This window comes from Electrona antarctica (genome assembly GCF_951216825.1).
Source record: "Electrona antarctica genome assembly, chromosome: 2".
Classification (NCBI taxonomy): Eukaryota; Metazoa; Chordata; class Actinopteri; order Myctophiformes; family Myctophidae; genus Electrona; species Electrona antarctica.
The window spans coordinates 9,487,369-9,508,035 of record NC_136807.1 but is presented as its reverse complement, the minus strand read 5'-3'; the positions used below and the strand labels follow the sequence as shown (position 1 = coordinate 9,508,035).

General features: G+C 42.7%; 2 protein-coding genes across 6 annotated transcripts in view; both read right to left on the bottom strand.

Moving 5' to 3' along the window:
* Positions 1–212: 212 nt before the first annotated feature.
* LOC306942070 (putative pleckstrin homology domain-containing family N member 1) lies at positions 213–16,299 on the bottom strand. Of its 2 annotated transcripts, XM_079527772.1 has the most exons (12): positions 15,742–16,299; positions 12,740–12,818; positions 11,289–11,444; positions 9,866–10,012; positions 8,799–8,885; positions 4,642–4,726; positions 4,161–4,294; positions 3,921–4,067; positions 3,179–3,265; positions 2,771–2,846; positions 2,054–2,130; positions 213–1,376 (listed from the first exon to the last, which is right to left on the bottom strand). In XM_079527772.1, the coding sequence occupies exons 1-12, from the start codon at positions 15,834–15,836 to the stop codon at positions 1,251–1,253; spliced, it is 1,296 nt and encodes a 431-aa protein (XP_079383898.1). In that variant the 5' UTR covers positions 15,837–16,299; the 3' UTR covers positions 213–1,250. The 2 variants fall into 2 exon arrangements, with proteins under 2 accessions (XP_079383898.1, XP_079383899.1); XM_079527773.1 differs by lacking the exon at positions 3,921–4,067.
* A 691-nt stretch (positions 16,300–16,990) lies between these two features.
* The window catches only part of ttll10 (tubulin tyrosine ligase-like family, member 10), a 38,095-nt gene continuing 34,418 nt past the window's right edge, over positions 16,991–20,667 (bottom strand). For 3 of the 4 annotated variants that reach the window (XM_079522594.1, XM_079522595.1, XM_079522596.1), the window contains 3 exons: positions 18,448–18,564; positions 18,238–18,331; positions 16,991–17,970 (listed from right to left, as the gene is read on the bottom strand). In XM_079522594.1, the coding sequence (XP_079378720.1) occupies positions 17,150–17,970; positions 18,238–18,331; positions 18,448–18,564 (1,032 nt within the window). In that variant the 3' untranslated portion in view covers positions 16,991–17,149. The remainder of the gene's footprint in view (positions 17,971–18,237; positions 18,332–18,447; positions 18,565–20,667) is intronic. The other variant, XM_079522597.1, reaches the window with a different exon arrangement.

Sequence of the window (20,667 nt, the reverse complement as noted above, 5' to 3'; positions counted from 1 at the left end):
AAGGGCCGATTCATACTCCTATTTTACCGCTGTTTCGGCGCTGTAGTGCCGAAATGATTTCGGCTCGTCAGACATTTTGAGTAGCGCCGAAGAGCCGACTTTAGGACAGTACCCGCCCCCCCGAACCTCAAATGACGTCACATTGTAGGCTCTACAGAGCCGAACCGACTTTTATTCGGCTCTAAAATAGGAGTATGAATCGGCCCTAAGGGAACTGCTCTCGCCACTCCATAGACTGAAGGTCAAGAACATACTGTAATGTAAGTGTACTGTATGTTATCGGTCAACCACTATTAATGACATTAAGATGTAAACCAATCCAGTGGCACATGAAATGTTTATAAATCGACTTTTGTTACACCAACTATGATGGTAGTTCTAATTTAAAGATTGCTGTTTTATGATTGCGGTATTTATGCTCCTATAGCTGGTTATTCTCTATGGAGATACTGATGTAAATTTACGTTCTGTACTAGATGTACGTAGCTACATGTATAAAAAAAAATAGTATATGGTTCATTTACGTTTATGATAATTTATATGAGCAGGATTTGATATTCCATAATGCTGAATTTGGCAGTGAAAGATAGCAATATCAAACAGTATGATACACTGGATGTTTTCTGGGTTTCAGCACACCACTGTAGATGTTTGATTCTTAAAATAAATGCAAATACTCCTTTTATTGTTGTTTCATGTTTCAATCACTTTTTTTTTTACTCTTTATTGTTTGATTTAAAAAAAAGTTGTTAAAAAGAAATCAGAGATCAGTCAGGATAGAAATGAAAATGTGCAATATCGACCATTTGGTCCTGTTGGGTTGTCTTCTGCAATAATAGTACCGTCATCTGCAATACAGATGCCAATACAATGCAATGTTCAATTCCACGTGAGACTTGTTGTTTCTCTGCAACTACTTAAAGCGTGAAATTGCCCTTACAGACCATAGGCTACACAGCCTGGCATTTCTAAACAGTGACTCCGGTCTCACAATGGCCATGATTGTGTTCTGTCCTCACAGTATACGGCTATAAGAGCATTTTCATTAGCCTGGCTCCCAGAGCGAGCATAAACCTAAGTAACTGTGGCTACAGGACTGAAAAAGAAACCCCTTGCCTGAGATTTCATTAGAGTACAGTATCTTGTTGTTGGGTAGTTGCCGGGTCCCAAATCCCAATAGAAACTAATGTACACACTATCTACATGTTTGGGTTGTATTATACAGTACAGGAGAGAAATGAATTGATGAGTCAGCTCCATCCATTGGTGTGGTCAGAGGTTATCATTGGTTCCTGAGATTCCTTTCTATTCCTGTATCGCTTTGGCATGATTGGAGGAGCGATGTGATTCGCTGTGACTTTGCTGTTTCTGTCAGGCTGTGGATCACATAGGAAGACCCATTACATTGTGGATCACATAGGCAGACCCATTACATTGTGGATCACATAGGCAGACCCATTACATTGTGGATCACATAGGAAGACCCATTACATTGTGGATCACATAGGCAGACCCATTACATTGTGGATCACATAGGAAGACCCATTACATTGTGGATCACATAGGAAGACCCATTACATTGTGGATCACATAGGAAGACTTATTTCATTGTGGATCACATAGGAAGACCCATTACATTGTGGATCACATAGGAAGACCCATTACATTGTGGATCACATAGGCAGACCCATTACATTTCAAATTGGGAATCGTGTACAGATGTAACTTTCATACCTCCATAGAGTCTACAGTACATTTATGGAACTGAGAAAAGGAATGACTTGATCATCAACAGGGCATTTTTGTTCTTAAATTAGATTGTCGGATTCAAATGACTTCACAGCGTCGTAGGTCCTGGAAACATTCCTCAAGTAAAAACATGAATATCACTCAAATTGGAGGGATGTAGCATCTAGCATGCAACCGAAACAACGTCTGTTTTTCTCAGGGTAAACTAAACTATCAAACCATATCAGATGGTATTTGCATAACATTACCTATTTACTACGTTATTTCCAAGCTGAACTGTAATTCAGACGAGAGGGCCGCATACCTGTTGTAAATGAAACATCCAGTTCTGGTAGTCTTCTGGACTTGTACAGATGACTTGCAGGGGCTCCATCAGGTTACCTGAAGCAAAGTACATTATGCATTATGCTTCACTGTACAGTATAGTTTATTTCGCTGTCATCTAGTTCTGCACAATAAAGTCCTCATGTTAATTCAAGTTCGTACAAATGAAACCAAATCATCACATTTTTTCACCCGGTGCCAATTGCCTAAGCTGTAATCCTGGGGGCTACTCTCCCTCTGCCAACCTGGGAAGAGCCCCGAACTGAGCTCATGCTTTCTTCAATGCATGAGGAGTGAGCAAGCCGCTTCTTATCACCTGACAGGGGAAGTTTCCCCGGTAGGACGTACAGTAGCGCATGGAAGGAACATGTTACAGTATTTCCACCAGTTCCTTTCCCCTTTATCAGGCGCCCCGGTTGACCAGGGCGAGTCAGTATAGAGACCAGGATTACTGCATGTTTTTGTGAGGGAACTTAACCAAGGAGACACGGGGAGAACATGCAAACTCCACACAGAAAGGCCCTTTCGGCAACCCCACCTAGGGTATGGGCGCTGATGACACAGAGGAGAGAACATGCCCCCAGCACCCTTCTAGCTGTGAGGTGACAGCGCTACAAACCACCGTGCCCCCCCCCCCCCCCCCACCCCCCAAGGCTATGGTTTCTGTACTAGAATATAATGCAAGTCAGTGAATCACCTGTCAGTTCAAACTGGAGTCTTCCGGGAACCGAGGACCTCTCCATGGCTTTGATGCTTTTCCTGGGTAACCTACCCTATTGCAGTTGACAAGAGATAAGAACATTTAATCCATATGGTACACTGAAGCACATGTAACATTCACCACTTCCTCCTCGATTTGTAGTACCACAAGTTTCCCCTGATTCAAATGCGTTTCTTAGCAAGAGACAGCATTACATTTAGACCATTATTCAGCCTCATTTCCCAGAGCAGATGGGTGTTATGGGTGGGTATATGCGTGAGCAACGACAATGTGTAATATGTCATGTGTCAAAAGAACAACCGCTGTGTAATAATAACAGGTGGATAGGTCACAGTGTTCAGAGGTATTATCGTGGAGCTTTCCCATAGTGTCGTTTTACGCTACCTCATATCTCACATTCAGGCGTTTGTTATCCACTGACAGCAGAAGGACATCTTGAGGGAAGAGGATCATGAGCCTTTCTTGGATTCCCTGCAACAAAGCCGCCAGTGTCACAATTACGATCATTGTGTCATAACACTATATATAATAGAAATAGAGGGCACCTTGATATTGGGACAGATGTGTGGACTAGACTCGCCAGAGTCACATGTACTGGACTGATTGGACTCGAGTCAGACTTGAGTAATGGATTTGACAGCTTGCACTGGACCTCGACGTGAGTAGCTCAACCCTGACTTGAACTGTATGATATAAAGACTTGTTTTGAGACTTGAAACCAATGGATTCCCAGATTGGTTGAGCCGCAACATGATGCAAACTGAATGTTATGAGGCTGTTTATCTGTCTGTCTATGTATGTATGTATGAATGAATGAATGAATGAATGAATGAATGAATCACTCACTTGGTCCCACTTCTGCATTTTGAAATGTACTCAAACATTTTGTCTTCCTCGTGCACTTTACAACATCCCAAAAGGTTTAGTGTTTTGGCTCTTTAACGACCCAGAAACTCATAATGATGGAAGCCTGAGAATGTCCAATACAAACAAAACAGTGCTGCAAAAAACCTGCAGTGAGCCTCATATGACTTTACCATAATAGGTAACGTCTTGGAAGGTTCCCGGGAAACATACTGCAGCATCGGCATTTTAGTATGAATACCTCCCGGTGGAGCTCATTTACCTGTCTTTGCGCATTAATGATGTGCACAAGGGATATATATCCTGGCTGACCCATGTGCTGGATAGGAGAACCCTCCCACTGCCATATTGGAGCTTTTTCTAGGTACGATTTCAGCTCCTCTCTTTTCCAGTGCTCATCACAGGGTAACTGCAGCATAAAACACGAGGAGCAGAGTATATCAATGTAGAGAAGAAAAGGAAAGAAAAGAAAAGAAAAGAAGAATTGGTATACTGTTATTACTAGATATGGAAGTGCACAGTGGGAGGGACTGAGTTGTTCCGTTGACTTGTATCTTCTGTGTTCCAGGCACTCAATCCATGTCCTCAACTCTGTAGCACTGGCACAAATAATCACCTTGGAATCCACCATTGGACCTTAACAGTAAGAAAATAGTAGAAATCAAGCTCTGCTATTTACAATCTTGTCATTTTCCTCCGTTGTCTTGTTTTGGAGGTCTTTTACTGCAGTGTTTATCAAAGTGTCACTGCAAAGTGGGGGGGGTGGTTACAGAATGTCCCTAGCTAAATGTGTTAATGTTAACGTAAAAAAAAAGCATATTTTTTTAAACAACAAAGAATCTTGTATGGGGGTCCCTGGCACAAAATATTTTCAGATGGGGGTCTGCGGCCAAATACATTGGCCCTTTGACATGAAAAAAGTTTGAGAATCAATGTTTTACTGTTTGCTTATTTTTCCTTAAAGCAAGTGTCCCGTGACTCACCGCTGATCTCAAACATATGTGATGGATGTGATGTGTCAGGGAGGGACACTGCTCGTACGGACAGTCCAGAAAGAGGAAGGATGCCCTGAGGAGATACGGCAAGCAGCTCATCAGTGGTGGTACTACTACTCAAGTACTTTTACTTTACTTGAGTATGTCACTTTTTTCGATACTTTATACTTAATACTCCACTACATCTCAGAGGCAAATGTTGTACTTTTTACTCCACTACAATTATTCGACAGCTTTAGTTACAATAGTTAGTTAAATTGGTTTCGATAGCACATCAGTGAGCTGGATGCAATCCTACCTGGAGGGGAGAGAACAGATGGTGGAAGTGAACGGAACACTGTCCCCCCCCCCTCCCAGTGAGCTGTGGCGTTCCACAAGGAAGCATACTCTACTGTTCCTAATATATGTAAACGACATGACTTCAGCTTGTGACTGCAACTTGTTCCTGTTCGCAGATGACTCAGCACTGCTGGTCTCGGACAGGGACAAACTGCAGGTTGAAAATGCCCTCAGCTCTGAACTCGGTAGAATCCGCACCTGGCTCGCTGATAACAAACTATCTTTACACCTGGGAAAAACTGAATCCGTTCTCTTTGGCTCTATTAGTAATCTCAGCAAGGCAAATGGCTTCTTGGTTAGAGTGGGTGACAATGTTATCACACGTAAAGATGAAATTACCTACCTAGGTTCCATCCTGGAGGCTAATCTTTCCGGTGATAAAATGGCCACCAACGTAATCAAAAAAGTCAACCATAGAACAAGATTCCTCTGCAGGATCTCCTCACTGGTCAACAAAAACACCTTGAAGACCTTAACAGGAGCCCTTGTACAGGGTTTCTTTGACTATGCATGCACCTCCTGGTACCACAGCACCTCAAAGGCCCTTAAAACCAGGCTCCAGACTTCCCAAAACAAACTGGTCAGGCTCCTACTTGACCTAGCCCCCCGAACCCACCTCACCCCTGCCCACTTCGACAGGCTGGAATGGCTTAGGGTCGACGACAGAGTACAGCATCTTGCAATGGGTCTGGTCCACAAGATTCGATACACCACCAAGATACCCATGTACCTGTCTAGATACTTCCTTAATGTTAACGAAGTCCACACCCACAACACCAGAGGGAGTGCAACGAACCATGTACAACCCAGATTCGGCACAAACAAGGGACTAAATTCTTTTCGCTCCTATGCCACCAAAATGTGGAACGCCCTACCAACTGTCATTAAGACATGCGAATCCCTTGACTCCTTCAAAACCGCTCTCAAAGGGCACCTACGGATGGCTGCAATTCGAAACTGGACCCCGTAAAATCTGAATCCCCCCCCACCGCCCCCCCCCCCTTTTTCCCCTCACTGTATATGTTTCTTTTCCCTTTTTACCTCCTTTATGAATTCCTGTTCTGTCTATAGAAGTGTCTATTTGTACGTCTCTAAATGTTTTGATGATTTGAACATGGTGGACCTTATTGGAAACAAGTGTAATGCTTAATTGGGTCGTCCACTCACAGTTAACAGCCTTTGTATTGAGTTTGTGCTTGAAATGTACTGTAATTCTGCAAACTGTTAATAAATTCTTCAATCAATCAATCAATCAAAACAAGTTACTTTGTCGATTTAGATTATCATTACAAAACAGACGGTAATCCAACTAAGCCTTATTTTATATTTTGTCTATTCGAAAATATAGCAGACCTACAAGCTCACAATGTGTCACATTGCAGTGCATTGTAAGCCTGTAGATCCCTATTTTTGACCAATTTTGGAAACATTTGAATGAAAACAATTGACTTTTACTAGAGTATTTCTACTTACTGCCTTTGAACAGGGCCCTGACCTGCCATAGATATGTTCCACTGGAGTATTTCTACTTACTGCCTTTGAACAGGGCCCTGACCTGCCATAGATATGTTCCACTGGAAATCCCCAACAACAATACAACATCAACATCAATGCGTGCCGGACCCAGTTCCAATTAGATCAAGTGACAGATGCCAACCAGGCCACGTTGTTTGGTTGATGTTAACACTTTGTAACATTGTTAACCCATTTTGGGCAGAACCCCTTTTGGTGTTTTAATAGCAGATATACAAGCTCATAGCGCGGCACCGAGTGCCGCGATATGAGCTTGTGGGTCTGCTATTTTTGAAAAATCGTGAAAATGTGGCCCAAATGTTTGAATATATTCTTTCAGAGCAAACGTTTTTAACTCAAATATTTGCTTCTGGGGGGGTCCCTGGAACAACAAATTTTCAGTCGTTTGAGAACGACTGACATAGAAACATAGGGTCTTTCAGAAAACTGTCAGGATTTAGAAGACAGAATCGCCCAGGTCTAAATGGGTTAAGAAAGGTGCTATATAAATAATGATGATGATGATGATGATGATGATGATGATGATTGTTGTTGCAGAGCAGAAATGGAACTGGAACTCAAATCGAAACTGATTGTTTTCTGTTTACTAAAGAGATGGAGAGATGGGGAGCCCCCTGGTTACTGAAGTTACTGAACAAACACTTACTGAACTAAAACTATTATAGCACGGGTTTACTACAGTATCAGTATCGTTTTTTTTCACTCCCAAGTGAATCAGTTGCACTGAAGACACAAAATACAGTTCTGTGCTAAATGGTTGAAATGCCCCTTTATGAGAGCCACCTGTAGGTTATTCTATACGTTGTCATACTGTACATGTACCGTATATTCTTTGGCAGCACAATGGGTCTTTTATCTTCCTGAAAATACCCCCAACAGCAGATTCAGCCATGGAATGTATCTTTTGTTGTGGCTATTCCATTCATTTCCAGGTTTCCTTTTGTTGAGCATAAACTCGTATAATTCTTGTTGTTGTCTTGCCTAAAGAAATATTCCCAGGACCAACACAGCTAAATGTTTAAATAACAAAGTATAGCCTATACCCAAGCTTTGGGTTCACTTAGGTCTGTTTAATCACAAGGCCTGCTACGAATATAGCAGAAATAGTCGATCTAGCCAAGCTTAATTTGTTTTCTATATTGTATATTGTTTTCTATAATATGTGTGTGTGTTCTTAATGTATCATGGTCAGGAAAGAGATATATCCCAAACTCATAATTACAAAGAAGAAAAACAACAAAAACCTGCCCTTTTTTTCCTTCTTTCTAATGATTTATTCGGCCCAAAGAATTTGTTTGTTTGTTGTCACGATCCGAGTTGGCTTTGTTCGAGGCTTACATATCTTTAAATAAATACTTTTTGAAATGTCTACGGGGGGAAATTAATTATTTCCTGGGCTTCTCGTCTTCATGAAAGGGGTCAAACTGCACCGCAGCTAGAAACCTACAGTACCTAGGTGTCACCCTAGATTCCAACCTCTCTCTGGAGGGCCATGTAAAAAAGGTTGTCCAGTCCTCATTCTACCACCTTCGCAATATTTCCAAAATCAAAACCTTCCTTTCACGCTCGACTTAACTAAAGTTATCCATGCTTTCATCTACTCACGCCTCGACTACTGCAACTCCCTTTACTCCTGTCTTTCAAAAAAATCCATTCACCGGCTACAATTGGTCCAGAACGCAGCAGTCCGCCGCTTAACAGGGGCAAGAAAGTTTGACCATATCACACCTATCCTGGCCACCCTCCACTGGTTGCCAATCTCCTTTAGAATTTACTTAAAAATTCTGCTCTTTACATTCAAGGCGACGACCGGCCTTGCTCCGTCCTACATCTTGGACCTACTCGACCCCTATGAGCCTGCCCGCGAGCTGAGATCCTCAGGCAAGGCTCTACTTACAATAAAAACTGGTTTAAAAACAACTATAGGCGACCGGGCCTTTGCAGTCCGTGCACCCTTACTGTGGAATGCCCAGCAGTCCCTTGAGGTCAGGCTTGCCGACTCGGTTCCTCGTTTTAAATCACTCCTTGAAGACCCATTTCTATAAAGCTGCTTTTAATCCTTTATCGTTGTGAATGTATTTTCTGATATATTTTTCACTTTCTGTTATCCAATGCTTTGCTATTATTATTGGGTTCTTTATTGGGTTTCCTTTGTTGTTAAGCACTTTGTGACCTTGTTCTTGAAAGGTGCTATATAAATCAAGCTTTATTAGTGTTGTTGTTGGTGTTGTTGTTGTTATAGGTTTTAAGTGGTTGAACAGAGAGTACAGTACCTCATAAATAAAGTCATGGTGAAAGTGGTCCAGAGACAGCAGCAACAAGTGGAAAGAGAACAAAACCAGGAAGTGTTCTCTTGTTTCCTGTGGGAACAAATGGACATTATACCGTACATGAAATGGGTTTGACAGTCAACACACCTGCACACTATCTGGAGACGTGCTGTTGTTCCAATCAGCATCCTCTACACACCGCTTCACTACCTGTGCTCTTATTTAATGGTCCCAGAGGCATCATAATGAAAGATGCCTTTTGAAAAACAAACTATTTCAGTTTCTCAAAAACAGAAGTTCCCAATTTTGTGCGTGACGTGCATGACATGAATGTGCTAGCCATGTCTGACAACCAGACTTCACACCTATGTCTCAGAAATGCTGAGGTTAGGTTCTGCTGCTGTGCATTATTAAAGTGTTTACACACTAATTTGTGAGTGTTGACAAAATAATTTGCTATTATGTGTCATTATATGGTTTAATTCACCTACCCATTACTTTATCAAGCAACATTGCTGCCTGTAGGCTGTAGGTAAAAGTGTCTGGTGATTGGCTTTGTCAGGCAACCTCTGACGCCCAGTCTAGTGTCTGTCTACCTTTAGGTAAACGACTAATTGTAGCCTACATGTTCAACAGTGTCATTACTTTGGTGAGATCTGAACATTTCCCTGACGTCATACCGTAAACAGAAAAGATCATTTTTTATAAAGTCATCTGAATAAAAAGATCATTCAAAGGTCTCCCAGAGAATAAACTAAAACACAAACGGAGTCCTTTTGGAAAGACAAACAGGAGTTTTCAAAGGACAATTAATACTGCGAGTTGTGTTCTATTCTGCAGTGGTACTTTGTGTATAGGGGTTCAACAGTTAAAGGAGTAAGCCCTGAAGCCTTGAATTCATGGAGAATCTTGTTTTTGTCACATTCAGAAGCCAATCATTTCCCCGGTAGGAGACTTGCAGAGTCCTATCAAATATGTTGGCATTTGTTCATTTTAAAACACACCACGCTTCTGAAAAGGTAATTGAGAGAATAATGGCTAAGACATCAAAGGACAGTTTAAAGCCCAACCTGTGTGTAGGTGTTAAAGACAGACACCAAGGAGGAGTGGAGGATCTCTCCATACATGTGTGCAGGCTGGCCCTCCCAGCCCTGGAGACACTGCTGAGAGTAGATCCTGTGGTACAACTCACTTCTGCTTCTGCCCCACAGCACCACCTAGCGGGGGGAGAGAGAGAGAGAGAGAGATTTATTTTGGAAAAATACTTAAACTGATGTTTGTTGCTCATATCATCCTGAATCTAGTCTATTCTATAATATGATATTATGACTATTATCTTGACACAGGTCTGAAGATAGCTGCGTATTGGAGTTCATTTAAAGTTCAACAACTAGATGAGTAAAAGATGACACATTTATAAATCTTTGTCACATTTATCCTGCTTTGTGTAAATTAAGAATAATTCATGAAATTATAAACTGTTTACACCCTGCTATAATACTGTCCAAAATCATGACACAGAGAAGACAGGAGTAGCATTAGGGAGGAACTTGAATTGACCTAATTCGTCCGAGCAGATACAATATACTTCCTCTTACCATGAAAGGTTATTGGCTTATTTTTATCATATAAGAGCTGTAGCAGCAGTGACAACAGACAGACAGACAGACAGACAGACAGACAGACAGACAGACAGACATACAGACAGACAGACAGACAGACAGACAGACAGACATACTGACTGACTGACTGACTGACTGACTGACTGACTGACTGACTGACTGACTGGAAACCCAATATAAGACTTTTGACTTGAACGCAGTTCCCTTGTTCACACATGTACACATCAACCCTGACAAGTACTGTGGAATAACTGTTTTCCTTTGGCTACTGTGTTATTTCTTCCCTAAGCCTATTTTGGGTTGGAAACATTCACACAGTAAATGAAGAATACAACGTCTCTCACCTGTGTCATGGAAATTCCTGTGGTACGTAACAGTAGGCCTATGCACTGTATATAGAACATGACTCGTCTCAACTCAAATAACAGTTTAGAGTGGAAAATGTTGATGTTGAAGACAGTCTGTCACAGTCAGTGCAACTGCTTGCCGCAGTCTGATATTACCGTATTGCAAATGTATTCATTTATTTGCTCAAATTGAGCAACCAACCTCTAATTGGTTGGTTCATGAGCACATGGCGGAACACCTACTTATGTCTTAAGTACCAGAAATGCACACCGATACTTTGCACATACACAGACTTTTGTCAAACTACATATAAGTAAACCGTGAGTTTCTCTCTCTCTCTTTCTTTCTCTCTCTGTCTCTGTCTCACGCAAGCACACACACACACACACACAGCCACGCACACAAACATGCAGGCAGGCACACACACACACACGCACGCACGCACGCACGCACGCACGCACGCACGCACGCACGCACGCACGCACGCACGCACGCACACACACACACGCTCAATTCCACTGACCTCTTGATCTCTTGCAGGCGGCAGTGACTCAGGAGGTACAATAGCGTCCGTCTGGGCACCAGAAGCTCGGTTTGATCCCCGGCTCCTCCTGGCTTGGTGTCGAGGAGGTGTCTCTGAGGTGTCCATGTCTGCACCCCCTGGGGCTGCACGTTGCTCCTAATAGGCAGTGGTGGAACATGTACTCAAATGTTTTACTTAAGTAAAGGTATCAATACATACTGCAATGTGGAACTATACTCTCTTAGGCCTCACTCACACGGTCGCAACAGATTGCTGTATGCTTGTTGTATACAAAGGGTGTGACACAGCTTGCCCCAATGGACTACAAACCATGTGACTTCCATTGGAAATGCATTGGGGCGGCCATGACACTCACAACATTCATACAACAAGCATGCATCAATGTTTTAAAGGTCTGAGTGAGGCCTTACAAGCAAAAGTCTGGAATTCGAAATGTACTTGAGTAAAAGTACAGAGGTATCGGCATCAAAATATACTTAAAGTACAGTACCAAAAGTAAAAGTACTCATTGTGCAGAATGACCCATTACACATGAAGTTCAAAATGTATTAAAAAAATCTTGGGGCGCCCGCTGGCCAAGTGGTCCAGGCGCATGCCAGGCTTTGGCCTGACAGCACGTTGTGTGTTCGAGTCCCGTTCATGACAACCTTTGCTGCATGTCTCTCCCCTTCTCTCTCTACCTCTTTCCTGTCAGTCTTCACTTGATGATACTATCAATAAAGGCAGAAAAGCAACAAAAAAGAAAAAAAAATCTTTTGAAAATAGCCCATCTCACAATACGTTGCATTGCGAGCTTGTAGATCCTGCTATTTTCAAATGGCTGAAATTAGTAACTAGGGCCGACGTAGTTAGTGTGTTTTGTAATAATAACCTAAATCTACAAATAAAGTAACTAGTAACTAGTTTTCAACTAACTGTAGTGGTGTAAAAGTATCATCATCATCATCATAACCTTTATTTAAACTCGGAGTACAATTGAGGGGCAGGCCCTCATTTTCAATGTAACCGAAATACAAAACACAAAAATCAACAACATAGGCCTATACACTAAATACAGCAATATCAAATATATGATATTGCTGCCACTCAGAATAGCCAAATGGCATTGATCACGCCTCCAGGTCTTAAGTTAAGTAATAAGACCTGGTACTTAAGACACGCATAATACCAAAGTGTCCAAAGCTAAAATATAATATTAGCTAAAGCTAAAGTATAATATTTCACTCTGAGATGTAGTGGAGTAGAGGAAAATTGGAAATACTCCAGTAAATTAAAAAAGGAATACCTCAAAAGTACATGTACTTAGTTACTTTACACCACTGCTAATAGGATGGGTCAAATGTACAGAAGTACTGTAATTTCCCCATGGGGATAATAATAACCTTTTTTTGTTATGAATTGTTTTTTAGTTTTTGTTCAAGATGACTTACTGAGGGGTGTTGAGGTGGTGGTTCATCGTCTCCATCCCTCACTGACAGCTGCAGTCTGCTTTCCCCAAGCTTCCATACCCTGAACCATATAAAGCACGTTATTTCTATGTATCTTATTCTTGCAACAATGCATACTATGGACGTGATTATGAATAGAGCATGGTTGTCTATACCAGTGGTTCCCAAAGTGGGGTCGGGGGACCCCTAGGGGTCCTTGAGGGAGTTCCAGGGAGTCCGCAGCTAAATGATAGTTAGGAACCAAAATGGACCCTTATGGGTCTATAACTCAGAGAGTGTACAAATGGAACCAAATGGTCCATTTAGTTCAATTTGTACACTCTCAGAGTTAAATTAACTTTGATTTTACAATATAAATTGGGCTCTCAGAGATAGAAATGCCATTAAATGGGGGTCCGTAGCCTAATGCATGTCAAACTGGGGGTCCTTGAAATTAAACGGGTTGAGAATCACTGCTAGATCCATACAAATCTTCTCTTATGGGGGTCCCTGGCATTATCTCTTCAAATGGGGGTCCGCGGGCTAATTAGTGTTAATTTGGGGGTCCTTGACATGGAAAAGTTTGGGAACCACAGGTTTACATGGTCTTGTATGCATTTTTACTGTATGTCTGATTGGAACATAACTGACAATCAGGCAATGCCAAAGTGAAACTCGTGAGTAGTTGTATTGTGATTGATACACAGTATTATATATCAGTCAAAAGGATAAAACACAATAAGGCTTCAGAGCTCATTTCCATTGTGGTCCTTTATCATCATAACTACTTTATTCTTCCTTGTTTCCTTGCATTTTATGTTGACAATATTGTTTGCAGTATACAATTTGTTATTTTAAATGTCAGTTACCATTTTTTCATGCAGTTACTTGGCTTGCGGTACCTACAGTAGTTAGTAGTTACCAAAAGATGTGACCGCCCTAGCTGTTGCCAGACAATAGTCAGACATAATCAGATTACTGTGTGTCAGTGCACAGTCAGACCTGCACCATCTGACCTTTGTGAGGGGCACTATCCCCTCCAACGTCTGGCTTTGTGAGGGGCACTATCCCCTCCAACGTCTGGCTTTTAGGGAGAAAAAAACAGGACCCCACTCGTGAGGTCATGTGGCAGCAACATGTGATCACACAAGTGTGATTTTTGAGTGGTGCAACCACTCCTATAGACAGCTATGTGTGTGTGTACCTGCCTGGGTCCCTAGGTCCCTGGGTCCCTGGCTGTGTCCGAGCACGAAAATAGCTTTTGGTTGGTTTTCAAAACCAAGTGTCACTGTTGCGCAGCCTAACACACACACACAGTGTAGAGTAGGCTAAAGTATAGAGCGACCCCCTGGGGTCATTTCGGACGTGGGGCGGCTCGCCCGAACCGGGCTGTTCCTGGGGGTCTGGATGTTCCGGGGACCCCCCGGGGACCCCCACACAGTAACTCTGTCATTTCTCAACCATTTTGGACGCGGGGCGGCTCGCCGGAACCGGGCCGACACCCTGGCCGTGTTGCGTTCCTGTGGGTCTGGAACTTCCGGGGACCCCCACACGGAGTTGCACCACTCACTTCACACGGGTGTGATTTTTTTTTTGCACACACACTGAATCTGGCTCATACAGTGAGATGGTGATGCTGCACATGCAACCAAATTTGTAAACACATCTATTTTAAGGCTGCGAATGGACCTGACATTACGGTGGGCTAGATGCTGCATTCATGGGTTGCTTTTCACTTCTGTGATAACCACACACTCTTTGGATGCATGTGTGTGTATGAGTGCATGTAGGCCTACTGTACAGTATGTACATACGGTACATCAAGCATACATCATGATTGCTTTATAGGTGCATACGTCAGCGATGTGCAGTTCAGGCACATATGGACAGGTATTAGCCTCTGATAATCCCCCAGTCTCAGAAATGAGTGGGGATTTGTCTCACCCATGATCTCTGTGCTAAACACTCCTTATAGTACAAATGGAACCGCAGGCTTCGCAGCAAGGCTTTTTTGATAACTTTTTGAGCTATATATTTTCAGCTATATTCAGCCAGGCAATGAATTAACCGAGGGCAAAGAGAGGAGAGACACGCAAGACATAACACCAGGATTCCGATTCATACTAGCTCTGATCCATAGCCTGCACTGATCTCCTGCACTTTACTGCCTGCGCAGTAAAGTGCAGGAGGCTATGGACCAGAGCTATAGATCCATACGCGTGTCGTCGCAACTCACATGGAGCATGTGGTGTAAGTGCATTAACTGGCTGAGCCACCATCATCCATTGTCTTTTTACAATCTTCTAATCACATCAGCGCTGCATCACTGACTTCCAAGTTCATGTGGTGTAAATACAGACAAATTAGTTGTCCCGCCTCATTAGGTTTGGTGTCAATGGATATAATCAAGGATGCCGTCGGGTTGTTATAGGGCTGCAACTATCCCTTGTTTTCTTAATTATTACTATTATATTACTTTTTAATAATCGAGAAGCACGCCTACAAATCAATGAATCGATTAACAATATTTGCTACTTTGTGCCCCAAAATAAGGATTGATTATTAATCGATTATCTTATCCCCTGCAGATTTTAAGTTCATAATAGGATTTCAATTTGTAAAACAAAATCCGAACCCAAAACTCACAAAGACAAGCAGCAGAATGTAGATCAAATATTGATGAAGAGCTGCAAAGCACTTGAAACTGCAAAATTACCAAAATGCAGTTGTGGACTTTGAAAAGTGGCTGCATAAGGCTCAGTGGTACATACAGTGGATACAGTGGCAGTGGATACAGATAGTGTATCCAAATGTCAATGTCAAAGCTGCAAAAGTTGAAACAAAAGCAGGCTGTTATCACACTGCTCTTTTACGTCACAGCTATTTACCACTTCCTTTTCTACTGAAGTCAACAGAACAACCCCTCTATATAACATGTATGACATTTATAAGATAAACATATGAACTGCTGTCTGAATTACATTATGAATGGATATTTTCCTTACCCTATATTGTCCCCAGAAAGTTCCAGGAGTTCAATCTCGTCAGGTCCCACCTCATCAATCCCAGTATGACTCTGGGTCACACTGCAACATCCCATGACCAAAGTGTCCACTCCTCAATGTGACGGACAACTCCTGCTGTACCTTTAGCTCCAGTCTCCACACAGTGAGTACCATCTGCCCAATGTGACTCATCCACACCAAAGAGACGTGATATAGACAGGGGCTGGTATTGTGTACCAAAAGAGGATATTCTGCACCAGAGAAGGAGGGGGTTGCAGCTAAGCCCTAGTTTCCCCTTTTCGCCACCAAATACATGCCCATGGAGGCTCAAGATAGAGAGAGGTGTCAAAGCTGAGCCAGCTTGCTTCTTCCTTCCTGTTAGTTGCCTCAGTGCAGGGCACCGAGCAGCTTCCTCACTCAGGGGTTTCAAACACAGCCTCGAGCTGGGAAGGACACTTTAACTTCTGTCAAGCTTTGTTGTCATTGACTGTCAGACACAGTTGACCTCAATGTCATGGTGACAGTGTTGAACAATTGCAATCAGAAAACGATTAAGCGGCTGAGCAGTCATTCCCCTCATGTTTTTCAAGCAGCAATCCTCCTGATGTTGACAGCCTGTCTCTGGAGGCACCTTGTCGCGGGTGGAGCAACTGATCACAGAGCCGTTGGGAAAGACCTGCCCATGTAGGCAAAACGGTGGAAGTGTAATGCCTGTGTTTACATGTGCAGAACCTGAACATGGACTGTTAAGCAAAGTAATAAGCTGTTGTGAAACAATAAGGCAAGGGGTTGCAGTCATAACAGCAAGCCACAACCACAGTTGGTTGGGAACTATATAGAGCAATGTGTTGCGTGGGCGTAAAGTATGAGTGCACAATGTCATGTCTGTGTATTCATCATTTGTATGGAATCCTATTTGAGACAGGAGGAGATTCCACGGGCCATTTGATCTGTCATGTGAAGCATGAACCACAATGCCTCTCGCCTATAGCTACAGACGCTGTCGAACCCTGCTGTATGGTGTGGTTTGTGGTTGTCTGTCCATTGCTCCATTTGCAGCTGCAGAAAAAAAAAAGGTCATGCTACGTCCGGTGTTAAAGGAGAGTACATTTATAGATCTGTTGAAATGTCATTTTCATTTTGGACATGTCATTGTAGGGCAGGCAAAACATTTCAAAACAAAGAAAAGTCTGCTATTTTCACAATGAATTGTACTACGAAGTATTGGAGATACTGCCACAAAGTCATTATTAAGAGAGATTACACTTTATTATACTTTAATAACACATTACACAAACATGTTTGTTGTTTTCACCACTCCCTGATATTTGTCCAGATTGAACACAGTATAGTTCTATGCTGGAACTAGAGCATTGCATATATGATATTTGTTGCATATATGAGGCATTTATGGTTTCAGTTTGTCTTTCACGTTGATCCCTGTGTTCTTTGCATCTTCTCCACACTCCTGCTTATCAGGTCCATGTCTGTTGTCGTGACTCTCCATCCACACAGACCGCGTCGTGCGGGACAGTGAGAAGCGAGAGGACACCTCGCTCAGAGACGGTGTTGAAAGCGACTTGACGGCACTCATCTTCCGGTGCGACTCAGGGGGCGCGAGGTGGACTGGGGGCCCTGAGGGGTGAAGCCCCTCAGGGGCCGCGAGGTGGACTGGGGGCCCTGAGGGGTGAAGCCAGGTGCATTTGCTGAGCTTGAGTTCTGTCCGGGGCTGAGACTGTGACTTGCGCAAAGGCAGGTGGTGTTTGGGGGGCTCTACAGGTTTAGCTACAAGATGTGGTTTTGGAGCAACCACCGGGCCAGCGGATGAATCTCGAAGTGCCTGCATTGATAGGTGTTCACTTGTTGGAGCAGAATGATGGATAGCGGATGTTGAAATAGCAGAGGTGCAATCAGGATTGGAACTGTCCTCTGCACCAGCAGCCGCCAAATGACTCACACAAGTTGCGGAGGAAGCTGTTGATGTAATTTGGCTCCTTTCTCTTGATTTCCTCTGGGTACACTTTACTGGTGCAGAGTTTGGCGTCTTCTTGTTGGCTTTCGGTTCAGACACTCTCTTCAATTTCGTTCGACCTTTTTTCCTCTTGCGGCGGGGCAAAGCAGAAGCAGGGGGAGATTCCCCATTGAACAGGAGCACAAACTCCCTCTGCCTGGCCAAGGGTAGGATTTGTTGTCCTCTGCGAGACTTGTTGAAGATCTCAAGGGTTAGATCTATATGAAGATGGAAGGAATGGGGAATATAAATTGCTCAGGATTAGACCTTAGGCTAATAAAATAAATGCTATTTGACAATGAACAAATCAAATTTGTGTGAAGTATACCACGCAAACGGTGAATACTAGTGTCATTTGTTTTTAACTATTACAAAATGCACTAAAGTAACTGTGTTCTAATATCTCTCATTGCATTATTTTCAGCAGGAGCTCAAAATAAGCGGATTGAATGTGATTTCATACTAACGCCAAGTTATGCACTCACCCAAAGTCTCCACAACAGCATCAGGTATCACTTCCTTCAGGACCCTACAGTTAGTGTGGAGAGCTGGGTTACAGTTCATCTCCAATAACCAGACCTTTTCAGGGTAGATGAAGGTGATCTTGGTCAACACAAACACACTTTTGGACAAAATAGGTAAGCTAAATGTCTCTGAATTAAAATAAATAAATAGATACATATTATTTTTAATACCTTGAATTCCTCATCGACCATAAAATCACAGCCAAACAGGTCAAATATGCCCAGTCTGCGGTCCAGCTTGGATTTGACCGCGAGAAAACACTGGGTCATAATCTGCTGCATGCGCTTCTGATGACAGAGACAAAGAAAGAAATAATTTAACCAAAACAATATTATATAATATTAAGGATACTGTAGCTCAGTATGGGTCTACCATGGCCAGGCATTCTGAATGGGACTGCTCTCATCTATCTATCTATCTATTATACATTTGAAAAGGTGTCCCCAAAAGCTAACCACGAAAAGAAAGTCACCAGCTACTACGTCACTGACACGCTGCAACACGCTGCAACACACACTGCAACAACACACTAACACGTCACACACTTACCCTCCGCGTCGTTCGTTCCCTATCTCCTCATGTCGCGCCGCACGGCCACACTCGACACCACCCGCGTAAAAATTGTCATCGCACTGCCACTAAAGCCGGCTCCCGTCCACACTCGCAAACAATATCAATATCAATAATACACACAAACACGCCACAAGCACCGACACCCCCGCCTAATTTGTTGCCACGTCTATGAAAACAAGCACAGAAAAAATGCCATTCAACACGCTACTTACACACACTACCACTCGCTTACAATACGCGGACCTGGCAACACTACATTCCCTCTCCCATTTGCTCAGAGCCCACCACGTGACCCACACAGGGAGGGAGACGATTGCGTGATGCTTCTATGTACAGGATTCTATAGGTCACCACTTTTGGTGTGACACACATACGGCTTCTGTTTACTATGCGTTGTCAACACGTGCTGAGTTGACAAACATTGACCGATTTCAGAGAAGACTGATAGTTTATCCTTTACTACTTAGGCTGTGGAAGTATTCACACTAGGCAACTTTTGCTTTTATTGGGATTGGCAATTTGGGGAGAAAAGGAGGAGGAGGAGGTGATCAAGCTCCACAACACCACATTGGTAGGTAGCCTCAAGGCTGCATTTATTTTCCTTCTTTTTCCTCTCGAGGCTGCATGGGATGATGTGAACCCCTCCAGCAGGCTAGGGAGCACCGCTCCGGTTAGCGGAAAATGACCGCGGGGTGCGGGTTGCCAGGTTTTCTTAGAAGTAAAGTATTTACATTCAATTAAAAAAAAATATATATATAATACATTTTAATTTACGTCATATTTAGCGGCATTTCGACCTAATTCCTCTGTTCTTTGTCAATGGCAAATATTGAGACGTGTGGGGACTAAAGCTGTATATAGGAGGGCCCTCAAACACATTATTTCATAACTTTTCATCGTGCTCCTAAAAAAAAAAGTGTGCTACTAGCCGCGATTACATACACAGTTACAATAATAAGAAATTTGCGCCAACGACTGCGTCGACACCTGGCGTGGAACAAACGGGACGAACCGAGGCGCATATATGGATAACAACACTACACGCGCGCTGCAACACAAAACAGCTGCATACAACGCGTGTCACTGTGCACTTCTGTATCTGTGGACTTCTGTATCGCAACGCGGGGCAACGCAACTCTGGGATGAGCGAGCCGAAGGCCCGCGAAATTCTAGTGTAAAACATTTTAAAACATTTGCTCTCCCTCACATTGTACTGTAAGCTGTGTTAGATGGATCAATGGATCTATCAAACATAGCGTTTCAACTAACCATTATTTTCATAATTGATTAATCTGTGAATTCATTTTTGAGTGGTGTAAACCACTCCAACAACTGGCTTTGTTAGTTTACGTGTCCACGTGTCTACGTGTTTGTTCGTACCAAAAAAATCACACCCGTGTGAACTGAGTGGTGTAAGGTTTTATATAGCATGATCAGCTGTGGTCTGACGTAATGTCTGACGTAATGAAATAAGGTAAGGTATTATGTAGCCTGATCAGCTCTGATCTGACGTAATGAAATCACACCCGGATGTGATTTCACAACTGGCTTTTTCTGTGCAGAGAAAATGACCATGGTTGCTACGGTCATCCAGTTCACCCGGGTGTGATTTAATTACGTCAGAAATTATTTTGAACATAGCAACCATGCTCATTTTTTTCTGCACACAAAAGCCAGTTGTAGGAGTGGTTTACACCACTCAATTTTTATCATACAATTAATCTATGCAATTATTCGAGGTCATAAAATGATGGTAAAATTGAATTAGAGTAATGAATACAGGCAAATGCTCATCACAAGTTTGAAATATTTTACAC

What these genes read in the sequence shown, in the direction of transcription:
- LOC306942070 (XM_079527772.1), bottom strand. Translation starts at nt 15,836, where the DNA reads ATGGGATGTTGCAGTGTGACCCAGAGTCATACTGGGATTGATGAGGTG. An exon ending in CACCACCTCAACACCCCTCA is followed by an intron (nt 11,445 to 12,739) that starts GTAAGTCATCTT and finishes ACTGCCTATTAG; the next exon opens with GAGCAACGTGCAGCCCCAGG. An exon ending in ACTCCAGTTTGAACTGACAG is followed by an intron (nt 2,131 to 2,770) that starts GTGATTCACTGA and finishes ACTTTGCTTCAG; the next exon opens with GTAACCTGATGGAGCCCCTG.